Here is a 26,117-nt window from a genome sequence, read left to right on the forward strand (position 1 = left end):
GTTCCTCCCTTGAAGCCCCTCCCACTCATGAGTTTTCCCTTTTTCTTAGTCTGCATTCACCCTGAAAGGGAATAAAAAAGACTTGAAGGACAAAAAGATGTAGATTACTGAAAGCTTTCTTCCCCCGCCCCCCTTTTTTTTAATTGAACACTACCTTTAGGTACATTATCAGCTTGATAACACACCAAAAAGCTCTAGAACAAAAAGAAGCAAATACACTCAAGAGGAGTAGATGGCAGGAAATAATCCAACTCAGGGCTGAAATCAACCAAGTAGAAACAAAAAGAACTATACAAAAAAACCAGGAGCTGGTTCTTTGAGAAAATCAACAAGATAGATTAACCCTTAGTCAGACTAATCAGAGGGCACAGAGAGAGTATCCAAGTAACAAAATCAGAAATGAAAAGGGAGACATAACAACCAAAACTGAGGAAATTGAAAAAAATCATCAGATCCTACTACTAAAGCCTATATTCAACAAAACTAGAAAATCTGGATGAAATGGGCAATTTTCTAGACAGATACCAGGTACCAAAGTTAAATCGGGAACAGATAAACCATCTAAACAGTCCCATAATTCCTAAAGAAATAGGAGTTGGTAAAAGTCTCCCAACCAAAAAGAGCCCAGGACTAGATGGGTTTAGTGAGAATTCTATCAGACTTTCGTAGAAAACCTCATAGCAACACTGTCCAAACTATTCCACAAAACAGAAACAGACAGAGCACTACCAAATTCCTTCTATGAAGCCACAATTAGGCTTAAACCTAAACCACACAAAGACCCAACAAAGAAAGAGAACTTCAGACCAATTTCCCTCATGAATATCGATGCAAAAATACTCAATAAAATTCTCACAAACTGAATCCAGTAACACATCAAAACGATCAAACATCATGATCAACTAGGCTTCATCCCAGGGATGCAGGAATTGTTCAATATATGGAAATCTATCAATGTAATCCACTGTGTAAAAGAAAAAAAAACCCACATGATCATCTCATTAGATGCTGAGAAAGAATTTGACAAAATTCAACACCCCTTCATGTTGAAAGTCTTAGAAAGATCAGAAACTCAAGCCCATACCTAAACATAGTAAAAGCAATACATGGCAAACCAGTAGCCAACATCAAACTAAATGGAGAGAAACTTGAAACAATCCCACTAAAATCAGGGACAAGAGCTGCCCACTCTCTCCTTACTTTTTCAATATAGTACTTGAAGTCCAAGCCAGAGCTATAAGACAATAAAAGGAGGTCAAAGGGATACGAATTGGTAAGGAAGAAGTCAAAATATCACTATTTGCAGATGGTAAGATAGTGTACTTAACTGACCCCAAAAGTTCCACCAGAGAACTAAGGCTGATTAAAAACCTCAGTAAAGTGACTGGGTATAAAATTAACTCAAACAAATCAATAACCTTCCCTACTCTATGGATAAACAGGTTAAGAAAGAAATTAGGGAAACAAAACCCTTCACAATAGTCACAAATAACATAAAATACCTTGATGTGACTCTAACCAAGCAAGTGAAAGATCTGTATGACAAGCACTTCAAGTCCCTGAAGAAACAAATTGAAGAAGATCTCAGAAGATGGGAATATCTCCCATGCTCATGGATTGGTAGAATTAATATTGTGTACCATCTTGCCAAGCTGGTACAACCACTCAGGAAATCAGTTTGGAGGTTCCTCAGAAAATTGGACATAGTACTACTACCTGAGCACTCCTGGGCATATGCTCCAACATATAACAGGGACACATGCTATGAACACTATGTTCATAGCATCCTTATTTATAATAGCCAGAAGCTGGCAGATATCCTTCAACAGAGGAATGGATACAGAAAATGTAGTACACCTACACAATGGAATACTACTCAGCTCTTAAAAACAATGACTTCATGAATTTCATAGGCAAATGGATGGAACTAGAAAATGTCATCCTGAGTTAGGTAACCCAATCACAAAAAAAAAATCCAATCACACATGCTATGCATTCACTGATAAGTGGATATTAGCCTAAAAGCTCAGATTACCCAAGATACAATCCACAAAATACATGAAGCTCAAGAAGAAGGATGACCAAAGTGTGGATGATTCAGTCCTTCTTAAAAGGGGGAACAAAAATTTTCATAGGAAGGAGACAAAGTTTGGAGCAGAGACTGAAGGATTGGCCATTCAGAGCCTGCCCCATCTGGGGATCCAGCCCATACTCATACAGCCACAAACTCAGGCAATATTGCTGATGCCAAGAAGTGCATGCTGACAGGAGCCTGATATAGCTGTCTCCTGAGAGGCTCAGCCAGAGCATCACAAATACAGAGGTAAATGCTCATAGTCAACCATTGAACTAAGAATGGGGTCCCCATTGGAGGAGTTACAGAAAGGATTGAAGGAGCTGAAGGGGTTTGCAACCCCATAAGAACAATACCAACCAACCAGAGCTCCCAGTCCTAGGGACTAAACCACCATCCAAAGAGTACACATAGTCAGACCCATGGCTCCAGCTGCATATGTAGCAGAGGATGGCCTTGTGGATCGCCACTGGGAGGAGAAGGGCTTGGTCCTGCCAAGGCTCGACCCCCACCCACTGTAGGGGAATATGGGGGGGAGCAGGAAGGGATGGTTTGTTTGGTGGGGGAACACCCTCCTAGAAGAAGGGGAAGGAGGGATGTGATAATTGGTTTATGAATGGGAAACCAGGAAAGGGGATAACATTTGAAATGTAAATAAAAAAATCCAATAAAAAACAATTCAATAAAAAAAAACAATTCAGTGCATATAAGTATGTATGATCACATATACTATGGCATGCATTTAGAGGTCAGAGGACAACTTGAGGAGGAATCAGTACTCTCCTTCAACCATGCTAGAATCAAACTCAAGTTTTTAGGCTTGGCGGTATATGCCCATATCTGCCGAGCCATCTTGCTGGCCATCACCTTTCTGTCCATTCTAATTTTTGTTATTATAACTAAATAACTTAAAAGGAGAAAAGGTGGGGCTGGAGAGATGGCTGGTTGATTAAGAGCACTGACTGCTCTCCCAGAGAACCCAGGGTCAGTTCCCAGCACCCACATAATGACAACTGTCTGTAACTCCAGTTCCATAGGACTGGACACCTTCTCACAGACATACATGCATGCAAAACACCAAGTCACATAAAAATAAATTATTTTTAAGAAGGAAATGAGCTCATCACTTAGCATTGTTAGTTTGGTCGATGCTGATACAACTTATGGAAGAAGTCTAATGCTTCATGGTAGCTGAGGAAGAACAAGAGAGTCTGGGGCTCTAATATCCCCTTCAAGGGCATACTCCCAGTGACCTAACTAACTTCCACTAGGTCCTATCAACTAGTCCTATCCACTAGGACTGTTAGGTCCTAGCCCATGCCTAACAGTGTCATGGGCTAGAAACTAAGCTTTCAATACATATACATATATAAATCTATCTATATCTACATCTATCTATCTATCTATCTATCTATCTATCTATCTATCTATCTATCCAGGGAATATTTAGCATTTAAACTTCAAAGGCCTCAGGTGGTATGGGGCTCTTCCTACATTTGATCCCCAGACCTGGAGAGAAAGAAAGGAACTATAACATTGTCATTGTAAAAGAGGCACAGGGCCCCCGAAGTGTTTCTGTAAAAACACTTGCTGTGAAAACTTGATGGCCTGAGTTACACACAAAAATCCTGGTTTCAGTGGCCCATATCTGCAATCCCAGGGTTCCTCTGTAAAATGGGAGGTGGGAAATAAGACATGAGGACGGTCCAAAACTCAAAATCCAGCTAGCCACAGAGTACACAAAGCAGCAGAAGCAAGACAGGCCCAACCCTAAACAAGGTCGAAGGAAATATCTAACTCCTGTAGATTGTCCTATCCTCCATATGCTGGCCGTGACAGGTGTGTACACATACACACACCCTCAAACTTCTGGGCCTAGTGCACATATAGATCTTTTCTTCTAGAAAGTTAGTCACAGAACCTCCTTCTCTAAGTGTGTTTCAAAGATATATTATTGTGATTCCTCCATTTTTTTAAGATTTATTTATTTTATGTATATGAGTACACTGTCACTGTCTTCAGACACACCAGAAGAGGGCATCAGATTCTATTAAAGATGGTTGTGAGCAATCATGGTGTTGCTGGGAATTGAACTTAAGACCTTGGGAAGAGCTGTCAGTGTTCTTAACCCCAAACCATCACTCCAACCTGGGTGTTCTGTTTTAATGTCTATTTCTTGGATTTTTTTCATGTATTCTTTTTCAGAGAGGCTGAATTTGTAAAGCAAAAAAATACAAGAAAAAACAAATAGTGCCTTGCATGTTGTAAATGCCCATATTTTGTTCCTAAGAACATACATTTAGAACTTTAAGAACACAGAAGGTGAAGGCAGGAGAACCGGGAATTTGGGGATGGAGAGATGCCCTCTGGTATATCTGAAGACAGTGTACTCACATGCATAAAATAAATAAGTAAATCTTTTTAAAGGGGAGGCAGAGGAGAAGCAGGAATTTAAGGCTACTGAAGAAATTAAGATCTGTGCTGAGCTACATGATCTTTTAAAAAAGTGAAAGGATGGGAAAGGGAGGTGATGAGTACCACCAAAACAAGCTGAATGCATGTATGGAATTGTGTGAAATTCTAAATTTAAAATATGTTCAAAGAACGCCTCCACACATACAGTTTAGGAATCAAGTGAGTACCCACTCCTCCTCCTTCCCCCCCCTCCCTTCCATAACAACAGAGTATTTTCCATGCATTGAGGTTTTATCTTCTGTTATCCAATGTGCTCTTGAAAAGCCTGGTAACTTACTGAGTCATCCTTAGCAATCTCATACATTTTCTTCCATTTTTTTTCTACTTTACAGTTAGCTCTTTTGTCTGACTTCAAGTGTTGGTTTTGGAACCTGGCATAATTTTGCACATTTCCATTTTCCTGCTGTCATTTTTTTAAAGATTTATTCATCTATTATATATAAGTACTCTGTAGCTGTCTTCAGATACACCAGAAGAGGGCATCGGATCTCTTTACAGATGGTTGTGAGCCACCATGTGGTTGCTGGGAATTGAACTCAGGACCTCTGGAAGAGTAGTCAGTGCTCTTAACCGCTGAGTCATCTCTCCAGCCTCTGCTGTCATTTTCTGAAGTTTGTTTAAAGAAATAAAGTTGGATCTCTTGTTTCTTGGATACCCCAATTCTTTTAACTTTTCCCATGTTTGGTTGGTTGGTTGGTTGGGTTTTGTCTTGGGGGTTTGTTTGGTTACTTGCTTCCTTTTGCTTTTTGGGGGGTTCAAAACACAGTTTGTCTGTGTAGCTCTGATCATTCTGGAACCTGCTCTGTAGATCAGGCTGTCCTTGAACTCAAATTTGTCTTCCTTTGCCTCCCGAGTGCTGGAATTAAAGGTGTGTGCTCCCACTGCCCAGCCTTTTTTTTTTTTAATATTTGAAAATGTCCCCACTTTTATTGTTACAACAATTTAACCTCAATACCACTTTTTAAAACATCTTTATTATCATTATTATTATTATGTTCGTGTGTGTGCACTTGAGTGCAGGTGCCTATGAAGTCTAGAAGAGGGTGTCAGTTCCCTAGAGCTGAAGTTACACATGGTTTTGAACCACCTAACATGAAAGCTAGAATCCAAATTGGGGTTTTCTGCAAGAACATTATGTGCTCTTAAGGGACACGCCATCTCTCTCTCACTACCACTTTGTTGTTGTTTGAGGTCGCATCTCATTTTGTAATTCTGGCTGGACTAGAACTCAATCAACTACGTAAACCTAGAATCCAGAGATCCACCTGCCTCCTCTTCCTAAATCTTGAGATTAAAGGTGTGGATCACCATTCGAGAACAGTTTTAATTTCTTACTTTCCTATTTCCTTTTCATAGCAAACTACTTGTACTTTGTGGATATAGTAACTTCTCAAATTTCTGTGAAAACAGTAGAATTTACCTTTCTTCCCCCTCCTCCCCTTAAGGACAAGGGTCCTGAAATGTAGTTCTAGGTGGCCTGAAACTTGTTACATAGACCAGGTTGGCCTTGAATTTGTAGTAATCTCCTACCACTCCTCCCTCCTGAGTTCTGGATAGGCATGGATCACCACACCCAGTCTAGAACTTTTTTTTTCTTTCTTTCTTTTTTTTCTGGAGCTGGGGACCGAACCCAGGGTAGAACTTTTATTTCTAGAGTCACTTTTATCTCCATGGCAAGTCTCACTCAATGGAGTGGAGGGCAGTAGTCTCACTTGGCTTACCAATACTTTGCAAATATCTGACAGAAAGTGCTCAAGTACCTGTTACATAATTATGTCATCTTTCTCCCACCTAATTGTTACTTGTCTGTGGATTTACCTTAGGGCCAGCCAGGCAAGCATATTTCACTGATGTATTGTTCTCAGTGTTACAAAGTTCTGACGTGGGGTTGGGGATTTAGCTCAGTGGTAGAGCGCTTGCCTAGGAAGCGCAAGGCCCTGGGTTCGGTCCCCAGCTCTGAAAAAAAGAACCAAAAACAAACAAACAAACAAACAAACAAAAAAAACCCCAAAGTTCTGATGCTGACCTCAGATCAACTTCATTTGTTTTCTGTTGACCACAGATTACATTAATGAGGAGTGAGCAGACTTTCACCCTATTGAGGAACTGATAATGGGGTAGCAAAACAATCTCAGTGATAAAGGTTAATATGAAACTAGAGCTGGATGTACTCCTGCTGTAACCAGAAAGTAATGTGTAAGTAAGCTTAGCTGGCAGAAACGACTACACAGTGATCAGATCATAGCTTTACATTTGTTTCCTCCACAGACACCATCCTTTTAAGGTAGCTTACGAACTGCTAGCAGGTAGCTGCCCACTTCTGGTTTTGACACAGGTCTCACTCTTCCAAATGCTGGGATTATAGATAAGAGTTACCATGCTCACTTCCCACTTCTGAATTTACTCCAGGTTGTCACAATTCCTTTTAGCCCCTATGTTAGCCTCTATTAAGGGCACAGCAGTTAACAGAAATGACTGCAGTCTTTCTTACCTTCATTACTTGTGGAACTAGAGATAACTAGCATGTACAAAGTTCAGTCTCAGTTATGTAAAGTAATGGTTCCAGTAGGCATCTGAAGCACCTACTTTCTAACTCTTCAAGTTAATACAGTAGGTTTTGCATATGGCTAATTATAGAACCCTTGCCTAGCCTAAAAAATGTCCCATGTTCAATCCCTAGGACCATCGGAAAGTCCCTATAACAGACATCTAGACTCTAAGAGGAAAAAAAATTAAACAAATGTACTAGGGGCTGGAGATATTCACCAGGTAAGGGTTCTTCCAGAGGACCCAAGTTCAATTCTTAGCAGCCATGAAGTGTGGTTCACAATTGACTGTAATTCTTACTCCAGGAGCTGACTCCCTTTTCTGGGCTCTGCAGACACCCAGACATTTGTGACATATATTCACACATACACACATATACATAAATATATAAATCTTCTATAGTGGGTGGATAAGTTTTTTGAATCATCACATTTGCCTGCCCAGGTTGTGGTGTCTACTTTTAATTGTCACCATGATTTTGTATATTCTGGTGCATGAGAACCAGTGTTACAGCACACAGGTCAAAATTAAAGGATAACTTTGTGGAGTTGGTTCTCTCCTGCTTTTATGAGGGTTGGGTCTCAGAGATCAAACCCAAGTTGCAAGTCTTTTTTTTCTTTCTTTCTTTTTTTAAAGATTTATTTATTATATATAAGTACACTGTAGCTGTCTTCAGACACACCAGAAGAGGGCATCATTACAGATGGTTGTGAGCCACCATGTGGTTGCTGGGAATTGAACTTAGGACCTCTGGAAGAACTCTCAAGTGTTCTTAACCACCGAGCCATCTCCCCAGACCAGGTTGCAAGTCTTATGTCTTTACCCACTTAACTCTCAGGCCTGTGATACCTTAAAAATACTTTGGTAAAAAACTTAAGCCCTATTGATTGCATTAAAGATTCTGGCCAAGGCCAGGACTTCTGAAAATTGTCCTATGACCATGTGTCCTATGAGCGTGTGCACGTTTTAGTTGTTTGTTGTTTCTGTGTAGCCCTGGGTATCCTGGGCCAGACTGGCTTCAAACCCAGAAATTCACCTGCCTCCCCAGTGCAAAGATTAAAGGTGAGCACATCTTTTCTTTTTTTAAAAAAATCTCAACATAACTTTCATTTTTGGTGAGGTGTCCCTGTATTCAGTTGCTTATTAGTAGTTTGTCTCAAACTGCCACTCAGAACTTGGCAAAAAAAACAGCCTAGTATCCCTTTGACTCATTTCCTAATTATTACTCAGTACCGATGCCATAGTGAAGAAGGTTCACATTACTTTCTGGGGTGGGCATGTGGATGTATACCTAAACTGCCCCCCACCCCACCCCAAATCAGGACAAAGCAGAAAGGCTGCCATAAATGCAGGTCCAGGAAGGCCTACACAGTAAGACACCATCTTAAAAACACACAAACGGGATAGCAAGATGGCTCAGTGAGCAAGTATTTGCTAAGCAGTCCTGAAGACCTGAGATGAATCCCCAGAACACACAGAAACATGGAAGCACTTCACAAAGCTGTCTTAACTCTACACATGTATCACAGGATGAACTACTTTCCCACACAAATGTCTCTATTGTAGACATGAGTCTTTGAGCCTTTACATTACTGGCATCAAGTACAGTGATGAGAAAGACAAATCTGAGAACTTTAATTCTTTAAAACTTTAATTAAAACTTTAATTTTTGATGCATGCCTCAGCCAGGTCAGATTGTCCTTAAACTTGCTCTGTAACTGGGGATGACCTTGAACTCCTGTTCCTTCTGCTCCTACCTCTCAAGGGATGGAAGTATAGACATGTGCCACACCCAGCTAGTAGAAACCCTTTGTTCCCTAATGTTCCAGACTTAAGTCACTGTATGGGTACTGGCATTCAAACCCAGGATCTCTGCAACAGCAGCCAGTGTTCTTTACCAATGAGCTACCCTCAGACCTGGAAAGCCATTTTTGAAACTTCTTATAAAGTAGGAAGTAGAAAGATGGCTCAGTTAAGGGCATTTGTTACACAATTCTTGTGCACAATTTGTTGACTGTAATCACTTAAAAGATACTAGTCCATCAACTATATATAAACACTCAAAACTTTGACTACAGTTGTCATGTGTATATATTATAGGTTTCTATAAATCAAATATCTAGCTTTTCTTCAACTACAGAATGGCATTTAATATACTGAAATCTTGGGTTTTCTCTATACAGTAAAAATGAACACATTTGCTTTAAAACACTCATCAAAACACAAAAACAAAAAACTCAACAACCATCACTTTAAAAAGAGGTAAACAAAGTCTTAACACTATGACCCAAGCTCAGCCTGAGAATATCTTTCAAAATTAATTTCTAATTATCTATAAGCAGATTATTCAAGACAGTACACGTTTTATGGGAAACCAGCTCACGTTTAATTGTGATTTTAAAATTGTACAAGTTTTTTTACATCTGCCCTCCCACCCCATGTGTCGACTCTTAAAATGACAGAAAAACATCACCAATCACAGGTTGAATGGTTTAGTAAGTTTACCCCTTCAGTTCCTATATGAAGCACCCAGTATTCCTTAAAACACGAGTCTGACCTGGCAGTGGCCAACAGTAAGTTTCATCTTCAGAGTTGCTATGATGCAGTGGCACTTGTCCAGAACTGGTACCTTCCCATAGCTGGGGAACTTTAAATGTACCAGTGAAAAAACCTGTTTCCCCTTCAAGGGGAACAAAGAACATGACTCCTCAAAACCCAACCAGTTTGGCTGAGGTCTATCTGTCCCATCTCTTAGGCTCCTTTCCCCCATTCCTTTCCTTTTCTGCAGCAGAGCAGTAAAGACCAAAACCTAACCTGAGTTACAAAAAAACAAGACAGTGATGGCTATAGAGGGAGTGACATGGAGCAGCTGGCGTGCTCCTTTACCTCCCACATACAAGGTATGTGCTTCACAGGAAACAGTAACAACAAATTCACAAAATACAACAGTTAAAATTACAAAGCCCATTCACCCAGGGGTGCTGGGAGGCAGGAGGAGGTGGGAAGGTAAATGACACAAGGGAGGGGGGAGTACTCAAATCAGTCCAGGCACAGGAGCTGGCAAAAGCTAAAAAACAGCTGGAAAACTGGTCCTTCCAGACCTAGGGTGGTGGTAAAAATCCACATACCGGAGTCAGGAAGATTCCAATTCAAAGACAAAGGAATATGCAGAGGCCCCTTGGCAGTGGGTCCTGCCTTCCACAGCAGGGGAGGAAAACCAAGAAAAGAGCTGCCACATCCTCCACCCAGTCCCACCCGTCCCCTTTGACAGCAGGACTCAGTGGCCTGCAGCAGCTTTCAGTTTGGCAGGAGAAGGATGTGGCGAAGGGAATTTCTCTGCGGAGGATGAGCTGCTCAGGGCCGACTGTAGGTAGACCGTCTTGTGGAAAAGTCTGTTGCTTAAAAAGACCACCAAGGAGAAGAGGCGCAACTGGAAAAGACTGAAAGAACAGGAAATCACTCATTAGCTCACAGGTGACCAAATAACCACTTCAAGCACTTTACAGTTAATCTGTTTGAAATTTAAAACTACACAGGGAGAAACAAGGCAGCAGAATTGATCAAAGGAGTATAGGTATTAGACACATGCATGCATTGATCAGCTAAAATATGCACTGGATACAGATGAGTATCTGGACAAACTGACTAGCATGCCTCAAGCTTAATTCCACCACTGGAAAAAAAAAAGAAACGTAGCATGTCCTGTTACTGCCACAAATGCATTACAACCAGGTTTTAAGAATTGGGATGGATTTTAAAGGAAATAAAGTTGAATTTATGTTAGTCTAGTTTTTTTAAAATTTAAAAAGTTTTGGGGCTGGAGAGATGGCTCACTGGTTAAGAGCTCTGACTACTCTTCCAGAGGTCCTGAGTTCAAATCCCAGCAACCACACGGTGGCTCACAACCATCTGTACTGAGATCTGATGCCTTCTTCTGGTATGTCTGAAGACAGCTACAGTGTACTTGTATATACTAAATAAATCTTTAAAAAAAATTTTATGGAATCTAATGTTTGCCTATAAGTATGATTATATACTATCTGTGTACCTGGTGCCCATGGAAGCCGAAAGAGGAGGTAGGATCTTCTAGAACTAGAGTTACAGACGCCTGTGAGGCACCAAGATAGTGATTGAACTGAATCCAAGAAAACAGAGCCAGTGCTCTTAACTGCTGAGCCATCCCTCCAGTCCCATAACCCAGATCTTAAGAGCATGTATGATCAGATCAAAGGATGCCTCCATAAGGTCCAGCTCTAGAGCATTTTCTTATTAGTGAATGATGGAAAGAGGGCCCAGCCCATTGTGCGAGAGGCCATCCCTGGGCTGGTGTCCTGGGTTCTGTAAGAAAGCAGGCTGAACAAGCCATGTGGAATAAGCCAGTAAGCAGCACCCTCCATGGCCTCTGTGTCTGCTCCTCCTCCAGGTTCCTGCCCCGTGTGAGAGTTCCAGTCCTGACTTCTTCAACGATGAACAAGACATAAGTATAAGCGAAATAAACCCTTTGCTCCTCAAGCTGCTTTAAGTCACGGTGTTTCAACACAGCAATAGTAAGTAACCTAACTGGGACATAAGGTTTCCCGGCAGCATAAGTCTCACCACTAGGACTTACTATGCTTTTCCAGGAGTCTTTGCTTCATTGGCGCTGATGATGAATAAAGGAAACAGGATAGAAAAGAGGCAGCCACTGTTTAAGGGAAAAAAAGGTCAATTATACAAGGCATGACTTTAGGAAAAAGTATTATAAGCCTCATCTCTTCACTTCTGAACTCCTAAGTATCTTCCTCCAGGAGGCAGCCTAGATTTCTTTTTATATTTTCATTTTAATGATACCAAATGTCACTATTAACAGCAACAAATCTTCCTGATGGTCAAATGATGTAAAATGTTGGTACAGTAGCTGAACAAAAGATGCTTACGAATTCTTTTTCTACCCAAATTACCTGATAATGTAGGAGGATTGCATTGCTGTGAGGAAAGCCAAGGGCAAGCCAAACCCAAAGTAGTAAGGCCAGTTCCTTTCTATGTTTGACAATCGCTGGTGCATTTCAATTCCTAAATAAAGGAAGTCAGACACAATTATTTAAGGCTTGGGTTTTAGACACAGAGCTACCGACCGTGTGGAACACAGGTACAGCATATAACCATACAAATCTACCAGGTTCTTGATGGTGCACACTTGATCCCAGCAGAGGCAACTTGGTCTACATAGGGAGCTACTGACCAACCAGGACTATATAGTAAGACTCTGCCTCAAAGAATTATACAAATGTAATATAAAGCTTCAATGAAAAGATTTTAATCATAATTTCAAAGTAACATTAATTTTAGCACCAGCATCCCTTGTCAGTACAGTCTACAAAGCAAAATATCAAAAAAGGATGGCATCTTGCCAGGCAGTGCACACCTTCAATCCCAGCACTCACTCAGGAGGCAGAGGCAGCAGAACTCAGGGCCAGCCTGGTATACAGAACAAGCTCCAGGACAGCCAAGGCTACACAAAAAATCCCTGTCTCACAAACAAAAGAATGGCATCTCCACTGAAAGCATATATATCTTATATATGGCCCAGTTTGAGTCAAAGTGAGTGCAAGAATTAAAAGTGCTGTACTCCACATGAAGCAGTCTTCTTACAAGATTTCCAGCCCGTATGGTGACACATAATGCTGTAAGCCCAGCATTCAAGAGGCTAAAACAAGAGTACTGAAGTTTGAAACTAGCCTGGACCAAAAAAATCAACAGACCACCAAGGCTACACACAGGGAAAAAAGAATGTACCCTTATGTCACTCTGGAAATAGATGAGGGCAGATCAAAGTTCAAGGTCACCACAGAAGTCCAAGGTAGCATGGGCTACAAGAGATCTTGACTCAAAAAATAATTAAGTGATGTAAAAAGAAAATAACTAAAATTTTAAAATGATAGAATGAAAATAAATTCCAAGGTAATCAAATGAGCTAGATTTGGTACTGCACATACGTAATTCCAGCACTCAGGAGGCAGAAGCAGGAAGCTGGAAAGTTGAAGGCCAGCCTGAAATAAAAGAATGCTCAAGGCCAGCCTGGGTTACACAGCAATCCTATGTAAAAATCAAAATTTTTATTACTATTCTAAATGCACTGGCATCTACTTAACTTCTCTGAAATCTGCCAACTTCTGACAGAGCTGTATCAAATTAAACACTAAAATGGCAATTCTACAATGCTACTTACCCTGGCCCCAGAAGTTAGTAAACGCACTTAAGTTCCCTCTTGCCAGTGACCATTCGGAAACTTGCTAAGCACTTACATATTGAACAGCTTAGTCTGTATAGCAACAACACCATTTCTGAAGTTTCTTTCTTTACATGGACTTACCTTTGTTGAACCAACGGTACTCAAAGCAGTAGAGTGAGTAGAGAAGAGACATATGCAGCAAACTAACCAGCTGACCCACAAGATGGATGGGGAAGAGACTCACAAACATCCCCTGAGGAACAAAACGCAGCACATCATAATTCTACAATGTAAGACACTTCTCACCCATGACTAGAATCAAAGATGGCCTCCTAGCTGCCTCAAACACTGTGTAATGGTAGGATCAGAATCTCAAAGGGAAGAGGTAAATGCATGGATCTTATAATCTTATTTAAACTCTAGCTGCTTCTGGTAAAAAGGTCTTTAAAGTCTTTTTCTCCCTCCCTCTCCCAACACCCATGCCTCAGTAGTATTGTCTTCCCCCCGCCTTTTTTTACATGTATGAGTATTCTGCTGCATATATGGATACATACCACCTGTGTGCCTGGTACTCTCAGAGGTCATAAGAGGATGTTGTATCAACTGGGACTGGAGTTACAGATGGCTGTCACTATGTGGGTACTAGGGACCAAACCTGGGTTCTTTGCAAGAACACTAAGTACTCTCAACCTGTGATCCATTTTTCAGCCTCCACTCTCTTTCTAAGTGGGTTGTGTATTTGTGTCCTCTTAAATCTCAACTACGTAGCAATTTTTAGCTCTACCTAGTACTATTTCCATTCAGCTTCTTAAAGAGATGTAATAAGTGGTGCTGTGAAAGCAAGATGACTGAGATCCATCCCCAGCACCCACGTAAATGCCAGGTGTGTATGCCAATAACCCCAACGCATGATGGGAAGCAGAGAAAGACAAATCCTAGTGCTGGCCATCAGTAATCCTAGCCAAAAAGTAGTGACCTTCAGGTTCAGTAGCAAACAGATCTCATCTCAAAAATAAGGTGAAGAGGGCACACATAATAGCCCCCCTGCCCAGCACCACATACACACCAGCAGAGCGCTCCAAAATTCATTACTTCCCACAAGGCATATATGCATAGTCCCCATCTTTGTATAGATACAAAAACCCATCTTGGTGAAGTCCCCTCCCACTAACTTCCTTTTCTTTTTTCATTCTCACCTGAATAAGGAAAAGTGCCTGTAGCAAAAGGTTGAAGAGCATGTCAGCAATTATTTTGCTGACACTGGGGAATGGATGAGGTTTCCTCCCTGATACCTCAAATGCCAAGTCAGCTATATCCTGTAACAAAGAACAGTAATATAGCAAAACATGAATTAACTGGTCCCATGTCCATCCCCAGAGTTAAGGCCACTGGTTTGCTGCTAGACCTGCCAGTGAGAAGAGTCTGCCTCAGTAACCCCAGACAGAAATTTCATTTTACAAGATTACCCAACTGATTGCTTAGCTTAGAAACTGCTAAAGGGTTGGGGATTTAGCTCAGTGGTAGAGCGCTTGCCTAGCAAGCGGTCCCCAGCTCCGAAAAAAAGAAAAAGAAAACAAACAAACAAATAAAAAAACTGCTGAAGACTGAAAACTGTTTATAGGCCACTAACTTCACAGGCTTAAATGTGTGACCCAGTCAACCCAGCATGTAAAACCCAGTCTCCAATTTGTCCTGCACCTACTTGGAACCAAATGGCATTCACAACTTTGCTAAGCACAAACAGGGGCAGCACCCAAAGAGCACTGAAAATTGATGTGAGGAAGAATTCCAGCCATGACCAAACATCTCCATGTAGTGACGGATCACCTAAAAAAAAAAAAAAAAAAAGAGTTACCAGTTTAATTGGACAGATAGAAAGCATTAAGATCCAAAATGCAACTACTGTACAACTATTCTCTGCTTCATGTTCTGGCCCCAGCTCTTAGAGTAATCACAGTTACGTTCTGCCTAGCTCGAGACAAACCTGCTTACAAGGTGACCACTGAGATGTCACGGGGTCTAATTGCAGGAAACCACCTGCGTTTAAATCTATTCACTAGTGGCCTAACTTCCATTTACTGATACATAAAACACATGAAATTTACTTATACAGCTCAACGATGCCTATCTCCTAAAGCTATCGAGAAGCTGAAATTAAAAACAAACTGCTGGTATGTTAGGGAGTGCTCAGGAAATTGAAGAAGACTAGAAACAAGTATCTCAAACCTCTAACCCCATCAGGAGCGAGACATGTGCATACTCACCAATAACCCGGGCTGTTACTGATTGAAGCACAGGAATAAACACTCGGTAAAACAAGAGGAGACTGAACTGAAGGGAAAGGGAATGAAATAATCAGAACCCCCTTTAAATTAAAATAAGGCATCAGGCAGGACTGGCACACCTTTAATCCCAGTGGAGGTACAATTGATCTCTTGAGTTCAAGGCCAACTAAACATATTTAATATTTAAATATTAGAACAAGGCATTTTGGGCTGGAGAGATGGCTCAGTGGCTAAGAGCACTGACTGCTCTTCCAGAGGTCTGAGGTTCAAATCCCAGCAATCTGTAATAAAATCTGATGGCCTCTTCTGGTGTATCTGACTTACACTGTACTTATTTTAAAAACAAAGACAAAAACAAAATCAAAAACACCCCACCACAGACGCACAGAATCCAAATTCGTATTTGTTGTTTTGGGTATTTTCGCTAGTAAGCTTTGTGTCTTTCCAGACAAGGTATCTCTGTGTAACAGCCCTGGCTGTCCTGGAACTTACTCTGTAGACCAGACTGACCTTGAACTCCACTTGAGATCCAACATCGAGGTCTGCCTGCCTCTGCCTCCTGAGAACTGGGATTAAAGGTGTGAACAATTTATAGGCAAGCACTACCACACCTGGCAACTATTAATGTTTTAGCTATCATACAAACTGAAGGGCTTCATTTTGACGTTTTCATAGAGCTCAGTGCCTCACTCCCCTCCCCCACCCCCATCCATGTGGTGATAATCAGCCTAAGAAGTAGCTCAAAGATGAAAGACAATTCACAGAAATGGTTGAGAAATATTAATCTAATAACGATATAAAGATACTTGTACAGACCCTAAAATTTGATGGAATAGAACTTACCCAGAATACTCCACCATTCCAAGCACAGCACTGGAAAATTCTACTAACAATACGTGGCTCACTGGAAAATATGAATTATGAATTTAGCTTATAAGGCATATAGGCTATTTCCTAATATCTAGTAACTCCATTTTATAGCATCTATTGACATCGTATTATATTTGAAATAGTGTTCTCCTAAAGTCCTAATTCAGTCAAATAAGGCAAGGTATTTGAGAGAGGGCCCCATTATATAGCTCAGGCTAGCCTCAAATCCTTGGCAGTCATCCTGTCTCAGTCTTCACAGTACTGGGACTGGACATGTGCCACCACACCCAGGTGAAACCAGATTTTCTATTTCACTGTCACTGTGAGACAGGATTTTTACTATATAGCCCTGACTGGCCTGGAACTATTTGGCTTCAAAATGCTTGCCTCTGCCTTCTAAGTGCTGGTATTAAAGATACACACACATTATCAGCTAGATATTCTGAAAAAAAAAAATTTAAAAGGGGGCTAATGAGATGGCTTACTGGGTAGAAGTGTTGCCACAAACCTGGAAACCTGAGTTTGATGTCCTGAACCAATGTAAAGGTGGAAGGAAAGAAGTAAAGCTACAATGATGTCCTATGACCCCTTCGTGCTGTGAAATGGACCTGCCCTCCCAATGATAAGTAACTTTTTAAATGTTTTTTTATTTTTATTTCTGTATGTATTTTGCCTGCATGTATGTATACCTGAGTACCACATATGTGTAGCGCCCATGGAGGCTAGAATTGAATCTTAGATCCCTTGAAAACAGAGTTGCAGACTCTTGTTAGACACCCACATGGGACTAAGAACTGAACCCAGGTCCTCAGGAGGATCAGTAAATGCTCTTAACCACTTAGCTACCTCTCTAGCCCCCAAATTTGTGTGTGTGTTGTGTGTGTGGGGTGTGTGTGTGTGTGTGTGTTATTTTGTTTGTGTGTCTGCGTCTATTCTGCCTTCTAAAATCTGAGGTAGGAGCACATTAAAAAAAGTCTGGGGCTAGGGTTTATTTATCAAATCCAGAGGCTTTGCTACAAATATCCATCAAATCGAATACTTTTTGTGGTCTGTATTTGGCACTCTGATGTCATTTTTTTGTTTTTGTTATCATTGTATGTGTGAGACATGCATGTAGAGGCTCAAGGACAAAATTACGGAGTTGGTCCTTTCCCTTCAGCTTTCCATGGTTCCAAGAACCAAGCTCAGGCATCAGGCTTGCTTGGCAAGCACCTTTTCCCTCTAAGCCACCTCTGACCATAGATCTTTTCAAAACCACGACATCTGAATAAGAATCCTAGTTTAAGTCCGCGTGCGCGCGCGCGCGCGTGTGTGTGTGTGTGTGTGTGTGTAACATTTTCCTATTAAAACAAAATAAGATGCTGACATTATAATTTACTGTGGGGCCTTTATTTTGAACCTAGGCCAGTATTTACTCAGTGCCCCTCCCTTGACATTTTGGGGTGTGCACTTGTGCTCACCTCTCTTGCTTCCGCTCTACACTCTGGGCTCTCCTCTGGGCCAAGAGGCTACTTGCCCTCCTTCGACGCTGCTCCTCTCTCTTCTGCTGGATCCGAGCATCTAGCTTTGAGATGGTACAGATGCCCCAGATGGAGTCTTTGATTCCCTAAAGATAAGGACATTTTTAAAGAGAGACAGTGGACTGGAGAAAACCTTGAATTTGGGGTTTTTTTCTGCCTTAACCTAGAGGCATCTAACACTATTCCTAGCCAATGACTAGGGCTATTGAGATGGTTTAAAGTAAGTAAAGACTTTTGCTGCTAAATCCAACGACCTGAGTGTGCTACAGAACATAAGGGGGCTGATTTGTACCTCCATTGCTGTGATAGAAGTCAGGACTTCATGCACATTAGGCAGTACTAATCCTTACAGAAGAACCACAACAATGGAGAGAACCTTAGTCTAGAATCACCAACCTACAGTACCTTTCCCCTATTAATACTTTTTCCCAAATCACTCAAGTGGGTTGTTGTATCACACCTCATGATGGTTTTCCCTTGGTGAGGGGCTAAGACAGGGTCTCACTTCATAGTCAGACTGACTTAAAACCCTTCATCTTCTTGCTTCCGCTCCCAAATGCTGGACATGCAGGTATAATGACCCACATGACCAGCTTATCAGGCCCCTTAATGGTCATTTATCAGGCAGTATCCTAAGAACTTCACATAACCATGGGGTAGTTATCAGTTCAAGAAACATTTAGTATTAAAATATTTTGGGCTGGGGATTTAGCTCAGTGGTAGAGCGCTTGCCTAGGAAGCGCAAGGCCCTGGATTCGGTCCCCAGCTCCGGGGGGGAAAAAAAAAAAAAACGGGCTGGAGAGATGGCTCAGTGGTTAAGAGCACTGACTGCTCTTCCAGAGGTCCTGAGTTCAAGTCCCAGCAACCACATGGTGGCTCACAACCATCTGTAATGGGATCTGATGCCCTCTTCTGGTGTGTCTGAAGACAGCGACAGTGTACTTATATATAAAAAAATAAATAAATCTTTAAAAAAAAATATTTTACAGTCCACATTCCCTTTTTTAATTCATCACAGCAGTAAACTACGTGACATTTTACACCTCAAAAGAGTTTAGTCCAGAATCAAATACTACATTTCATTAGTATGTCTCATTAATATTTTCAAATCAACAGCAGGTATTTTTTTAAAGATTTATTTATTTGTTTGTTATATGTAAGTACACTGTCGCTGTCTTCCGACACACCAGAAGACGGCATCAGATCTCATTACAGATGGCTGTGAGCCACCACCATGTGGTTGCTGGGAGTTGAATCCAGGTCCTCTGGAAGAGCAGTCAGTGCTCTTAACCACTGAGCCATCTCTCCAGCCCCTTAAGCAGTTCTTTATACTTTCTCTTTTTCCATTTCGTGTGAGCATGTATGTAGCCATGCACGGGGACCAAAGAACAATTCTTGAGAATCAGTTCTCTCCTTCTACCATGTGGTGTCTAGGATCAACACATCCAGGTTGCAGAGTACTTGCCAACCGTGTGGAGGCCTTGGAGTCAATCCCCACTTTGTTGATTACCACAAATTTGAACAGTGTGGACTATGGAACAAGAACGTGTCTTAAAAAAGGGCTGGGCATTGCTGGCACATACCTTTAGTTCCAGCAATTGAGGAGGCAGAGACAAGATCTGTGAGTTTGAAGTTAGCCTGATTATAGACAGTTCCAGGACAGCCGGGGCTACATAGAGAAACTGTCTCAAAAACAGAAACAAGGGTCATCAAGATGACGCAGCAGGTAAAAGTACGTGCCGCTAAGCTCACAACCATGGAGCCACATGGGAGAAGGAGAAAACGGACATATTACCCAAACAGAGCTTCAGTCAGAAGAGCCGGGGCTGGGGATTTAGCTCAGTGGTAGAGCGCTTACCTAGGAAGCGCAAGGCCCTGGGTTCGGTCCCCAGCTCCGAAAAAAAGAACCAAAAAAAAAAAAAGAACCAAAAAAAAAAAAAAAAAAAAAAAAAAAAAAGAAGAGCCAGTGTCAGGCTTGTCCACAATCTGCTTCTATTAGGACTACGAGAATGTGAAGCCATTTGAGTTTGAAGTAATATATCTTTAAAATAAGCCTTTTCCTCCATCTGTTTCCAGGTCCTCCATGATGAGAGATTTGGAGGCACATCCCTGTCTGTGAGCCATCTCATTGAGCCCACGGTTCTTTCCAAGACTGACTAACAGGCAGTTAGACCGTCGCCCCTAAACCCAGAGAGCCATTATTTTCAAAATCTTTTTCTTTCTTTTTGAGATAGGGTCTTAGGTAGCCCAGGCTAGCCTCAAACTCCCTATGTAGCTTAATTCTGGACTTGAACTGCTGATCCTTTTGCTACCCCAAGAACTGAGAGATGTTTTTATTTTGTTGTCACTGCTCTGCTGCTTGAAGATGGGTCTCACTACAAAGCCTCATGGCCAAAACGTCATGATCCTCCTGCCTCAGTCGGATGAGTGCTGTGATTACAGATGTGTGCTTCTCTATTTGGCTCTAACTAGCATGGTAATCACCTGGCACTTGTAATCAAAGCAAGGGGATCAGAAACTCATTGGCATCCTGAACTACACAGCAGCTAGAGGGTAACCTGCTCAAAAACAAACAAAAACTTACAGGGCAACCCACTCAATACACAGGTTTGTCAACTTCCACAGGCTGCAGAATAAAAGTCTGGAAGCATGAGGACATGAGTTCAAATCCCAAGAACTTCTTGTAAAAAGCTGGGCATGGCAGGGCATGGTGGGGCAGGGCATGGTGGGGCAGGGCATGGCGGGGCAGGGCAGGGCAGGGCGGTTTGATCCTGAGAATTCCCTGACCAGCCATGCTTGCCAAATAGGCCAATTTAAGGTTCAGTGACAGACACTGTCTCAAGGCAATAAAGTTGACAGTAACATAGGTGATACAGGAAGACACCTGTGTCGGGTTTGGCCTCCACAGGAGACTGCACTTACACACCCACATGCATGCACCATGCAAATACACACAGACAACAGACAGACAGATGGACATGCACATTGCAATTGCAACATTTGGGAAAGAGAAACAGGACTGAAAGGAACTCAGACCAGCCAAGTCTGTGTAACAAAATAAAAAAGATATAGAGTAGTAAGTATACATGTCTAGTATCTGGTACACTGAGGCAGGAGCATCACCAGGAGCTCAAGATCAGCCTGAGATACATAGCAAGACTGTCTCAAAAATACCAAAAATTCCTTGAGTGATGTAGACTAAACTAAAAACCTACATTCCGGGGTTGGGGATTTAGCTCAGTGGTAGAGCGCTTGCCTAGGAAGCTCAAGGCCCTGGGTTCGGTCCCCAGCTCCGAAAAAAAGAACCAAAAAAAAAAAAAAAAAAAAAAAAAAAAAACAACCTAGATTCTAAGTAAAAAACTCAAAAAATATACAAAATTACAAAACAAAGAAAAGTTTAAGGGTCAAATTCCTTAAAATGAAATACACTTACCCTGCCAAGGTCCTGCAGAAAGGTTTTGACACTGTCAGCCATCTCTTCACTGCCCAGACTATCAATTACAGAGAGAGGGAAGTGCCCCCAAATCACTCATCATGGAAGGCCTGGAAGGAGACAGAGGAAAAAGACTTATGGTAAAGATACATTATCTCACGATCTGTTTCTACATAATGACTCCACAATCTAGTACCCCTAATACAAGAGTAAGACTCTGACACTAATGACACAAACCAAGAGGCTATACCTCTGTTAAAATACAAGAGTCTTTTTGTTTTGAGATGAGATCTTGGTAAGTTGTTCTGGCTAGCCCCACACTTGCAGCCTCAACTGAAACTACAGGAAAATGTTTAGTTAGGGGGCAAAAGGTGCTCCTGGGCAAGTGGTATCCCTGAGCCTTGATTTCCCAAACTCCTCTTCCTAAACACTTCACTTTTGAGAATCTGGAGATAGAAATACTCTCTTAAGCAACTTTTACACTGGCCATGTCATCTCAAGCACTTGAATGTAGGACTAAAAAGATGGCTCAGTGAGAACTGGCTGCTCTTTCAGAGGACCAGAGATCAATTCCTATGTCAGACACCTGACAGCCTCCGAACTCCAGCTCCAGGGGATTCAATAACCTTTTCTGAACCTACACAGGCACCTGCATGCACCCATTCACACACACACACAGACAGACAGACAGACAGACAGACACACACACACAGAGAGAGAGAGAGAGAAGCTAGACACTAATATTGTAATTCTAGCACTCAGGAGGCAAAGGCAGGAGGATCACCACAATTTCCTACCCAGGCTGATACACATTAAGTTCCACACTGAAAACCCTGTCTCATACAAAAACAATAATTTGTTTTGATTCACTTTATTCATAGTCATCAAATACATGGGAAAATTTAAGACGTACTCTAAAACTACCAAACCCTCAAATTAGGTCTATGTTTTCTAATTTCATCCCCCAAAACCACAAGCATAGAGACAGACCTTCACACGTATTAAGCGAGTGCTCTACCACTGACCTACAGCACCAGCTCATTCGCCAGCTTTAATTATACATGTATCTTTAATGATCATGCAATAAACAATGATTTTAAACTAGACTAAGGCAGAGGGTCTAGTTCAATGGCATACTGTGTGCTCAATGTACACTGGAGCACAGGTTCAATGCTCAGTACCAAATGAAACAAAAGGTCATAAAGTTCATACTTGTAAACAGTCTTTAGAACAGTAAGGGTTAGTTGGGCATGGTGGCACATACCTATACCACTTGGAAAGCTGAGGCAGGAGGATCAGGAGTTCAAGGTCATCATCCACTAAATTGGAAGTTTGAGGTGGCTACATGCGACCCTGTCTCGAAAACTCAACAGTAAGGGCTTCACATTTTACTTCTCAGTTGAGTGGGAAACCAGCTCTATAATTAAGACATTGACAGAGCTGCAAATAACTCATTGGGGGCTAGGGAGGTAAAGGTGTGTCTTCTGCCGAGCCAAACCACCTAAATGTAATCGCCCACGGTCTCCACATGCACACTGCTGTGGCACATTTACAGCACAGCACAGGTGAACGCAAGGTCATACAAACACACACTAATGTTGAGAAGAACTGATGGAGAAAAAGAAGTATTCCACTCCCAGCACCAAGAAAAATTAAACTGAGATAGGGCTGCTGAAGTTCTAGCATCCCAGCTACCTGGCAGGCTAACGTGGGCTCGCAAATTCAAGGCCAGACTGGTTAAATTAATGAAATCTCTCTAAAACAAAGCACTAGGGATAGAGTTCAGTAGGAGAGAACCTGCCTCGCATACACAGTCCCCAGTACTGAAAGGACAAGAGTTCATAATAGAAAATCTTTGTTTTTTTGTTTTTGTTTTTTGTTTTTTTGGAGCTGGGGACCGAACCCAGGGCCTTGCGCTTCCTAGGTAAGCGCTCTACCACTGAGCTAAATCCCCAGCCCCCTTTTTTTGTTTTTTAAGACAGGGTTTCTCTGTGTAGCCCGGGCTGTCTTACAGCTCACTCTGTAGATCAGGCTGGCCTTGAACTAAAAGATCAGCCCAGCTTTTTTTTTTTTTTAAACTTTATTTTCTGTGAACTGGTGTTTTGCCTGCATATGTCTGTGCCATTAGTCATGGGTTAGTTTGTGGTGCTTGGAATTGAACCTAGGTCCTCTGAAGAGTAGTCAGTGCTCTTAACCACTGAGCCATCTCTCCAGCCCCTACAAATAATCTTAAAACACCAGTCTCTCACTCTCATTTAATTTCTTTAAAGTGAACTCTAAGGTGAGCGGAAAATCTACTTGCAAAAATATGAGATGGGGTTGGGGATTTAGCTCAGTGGTAAAGCACTTGCCTAGCAAGCGCAAGGCCCTGGGTTTGGTCCCCAGCTCTGGGGAAAAAAAAAAAAAAAGAAAAAAAAGAAAAAGAAAGAGAATTTAGGATTCTGAAGTTATCAAGCCCCCATCAAATCAAGCATAGAACCTCTGCTTTAAGAGACAGTAAAAGGGGCTGGGGATTTAGCTCAGTGGTAGAGCGCTTACCTAAGAAGCGCAAGGCCCTGGGTTCGGTCCCCAGCTCTGAAAAAAGAACCAAAAAAAAAAAAAAAAAAAAAAGAGACAGTAAAATACAATAATTTCACAGTCACCTTGTATACAACTCAAACTTCAAAACACAGGATACTTTCCTTGACCTTTGGCCACTTCATCAAGTAGCACCACACTGACCCAACTGGACTGATGCCATTCAGAACTGGACAAACAGGGAGTACAGTCAGAAGGCTGCCTGCACAACACCATCTGCTCCTTAGGTCAAATCCTACAAATCCCACCCAAAGGTGCTCACCTAGGGAAGCTCCTAAGGTTAAGAAACATCTGTTAGTACTCCTCCTCCTTAGAAACAAAACCCCCACAACAAACAGCCTCAAGAAGTTTCAATCATGTGTACAGATGGAGCCAATGCTCTAAGTGTGGAGACTAGTAAATGTCTAATGATGGGCGGGCAAGACACTAGGGTTGCGGTGAAGACTATCATAGGTGCACCCTCGTAAGCAACAGCTTGCTCACCTACAAATAAAGGGCGGTATATTAAAATTCTTCACAGGATAGAGGACAACAGAATAAACAAAGCTGAAAACTCTGGATAAATGTAATCCCCTTGAAGAACACACCCAACTTGAGTGAGGAAATTCACTACTCTAGATTTCTCCCAGAGCCCAGACAGGGAGCTTCAGACATCTGTCATAGCCCAGAACCACTGTTATTTGACTCCTTGGCAGATTAATACCCGGCTTCTGCATGTACCAACTAACAAAGTCCCTTCTGACCAAATAGAGCCGTGGAATTAAAGGCCATTATACCGTGGGCCTAACAGCTTTCTTATGGTAGTAAACGTTTGGTATGAATTGCCCTGTCTAACAAACTGCCGAGACATGCAGAAAAACTGCCACAATTTGAGACCACACACTGAGTGACACAAAGGGCTCTTACAACAGAGAAAATCAGGATGCATCATCTGGTTCCCGATATTTTACATATAAACGGCCTGTCAACAGTGACTGAAAGCTAATTACAACCAACTTTGGAACTTCAGTCTTGGAAACCGAGTCTCGACTTTTTTGCTTCAGCTTTGCAACGAGAATTTTTGTTTAATCCAAGCATCCCATGAACAAATCACCTTCCTTAAACCTTGAGACACTGCTGGCCAATAAATTTGACAGTCGTTAAGATTAAGCATCTACTGAGACGTACTCCTGCACTTTCATTTCGAAGCCACCAGACCCAACAAGTCCCGGAAGGCAGGAAGCCTTCATACTCCAGGTAGAAAAAAGGTAAACACCCTAGCGCATCACCCGGACACAGGCTGCCTCCTGAGCAACGTGGGGTGCTCGGCCCCTTCTCTCCCGCTGCGTCAGGGCAATTGGGATGAGACCCCGTCTTTCTCCCCACCCACTCCCGCGTACAAGGTGCGGACCACGCTCACTGAGGGTCACCGGAGCTAAAGATAGCCTCTCCGCACCTGGGGGGAGAGAGCCTGAGCCCCGCGCGCCGCCGCCCGGCCTGCCCTTGCCACCCTTCGCGTCCCGGGCCCTTCGGGGGCCGGGGTCCTTGCCGCAGCCCCTTCCAGAATCTCAGGAACTAGCTCCGGCCTGCTAGCTCTCGATGGGCCCTGCCACCCAGGCTCCGACTTGCAAGCGGCTCGAGCCCACTGCCCGCCGCGGCCTGCACGTACCCCGCCACCGACCCCCGCGGCTCCAGCCCCGGCGCTCGCCCACCGAGGTTCGGTTCGCCTGCTCCGCGCCCGGCTGCCCGCTCCGCCCCGGCGCTCGGAGAGCCGGGGCTGCGCCCACACTGGGCATGCCCGGGCCGCACGGGGCAGCTGGGAAGTCGGGCGGGCACCCTGCCGGTCGCTGGGCAGGGGCGGGGCTAGCGAGACAGGGCGGGGCCATACTGGAGAGGCGTGGCCCGGGAGCCTGGGAATTGTAGTTAGCTGGACCTCAGAGTCCAGGCTCATTCTGGGTATCCAGGTTCAGGCTTCTAGCCCTTTGTTGCCTCCTAGTCGAACTCCTTCTCGCTGTTGGGCCATCGTTAGCCTCCTCAATCTATCTGCAAATCAGTGCTCGTCTTTCTGAAATCCTTTAAGAACAAATGATGAAAACAATAAAATAGGAATTACCTTGATAATTCGGAGGGTTTCTATAATTAAAGA

The 26,117-nt window shown here is 42.5% G+C and overlaps 1 protein-coding gene across 4 annotated transcripts; it reads right to left on the bottom strand.

Annotated features, from left to right (window-relative positions):
• Positions 1–9,458: 9,458 nt before the first annotated feature.
• Ei24 (EI24, autophagy associated transmembrane protein) lies at positions 9,459–25,823 on the bottom strand. Of its 4 annotated transcripts, NM_001025660.1 has the most exons (12): positions 25,641–25,692; positions 23,954–23,989; positions 21,416–21,525; positions 17,923–18,068; positions 16,436–16,496; positions 15,572–15,638; positions 15,010–15,134; positions 14,504–14,623; positions 13,449–13,560; positions 12,037–12,148; positions 11,706–11,780; positions 9,459–10,536 (listed from the first exon to the last, which is right to left on the bottom strand). In NM_001025660.1, exons 3-12 carry the CDS (start codon positions 21,455–21,457, stop codon positions 10,374–10,376), a joined length of 1,023 nt encoding a protein of 340 aa, NP_001020831.1. In that variant the 5' UTR covers positions 21,458–21,525; positions 23,954–23,989; positions 25,641–25,692; the 3' UTR covers positions 9,459–10,373. The 4 variants fall into 4 exon arrangements, with proteins under 4 accessions (NP_001020831.1, XP_006242862.1, XP_006242863.1 ...); XM_006242800.5 differs by lacking the exon at positions 23,954–23,989 and having other exon boundaries at positions 25,641–25,823; XM_006242801.5 differs by lacking the exon at positions 23,954–23,989 and having other exon boundaries at positions 25,684–25,817.
• Positions 25,824–26,117: the final 294 nt, after the last annotated feature.

This window comes from Rattus norvegicus, chromosome 8 (genome assembly GCF_036323735.1).
Source record: "Rattus norvegicus strain BN/NHsdMcwi chromosome 8, GRCr8, whole genome shotgun sequence".
Lineage (NCBI taxonomy): Eukaryota > Metazoa > Chordata > Mammalia > Rodentia > Muridae > Rattus > Rattus norvegicus.

Excerpts from the sequence above, each read along its gene's own strand:
- Ei24 (XM_006242800.5), bottom strand. The coding sequence starts at position 21,457 with ATGGCTGACAGTGTCAAAACCTTTCTGCAGGACCTTGGCAGG. Across the intron at positions 13,561-14,503 it reads AGGCACTTTTCCTTATTCAG|GGGATGTTTGTGAGTCTCTT; the intron begins GTGAGAATGAAA and ends TTTGTTCCTCAG. Across the intron at positions 11,781-12,036 it reads CAATCCTCCTACATTATCAG|TGGCTGCCTCTTTTCTATCC; the intron begins GTAATTTGGGTA and ends TCCCTTAAACAG.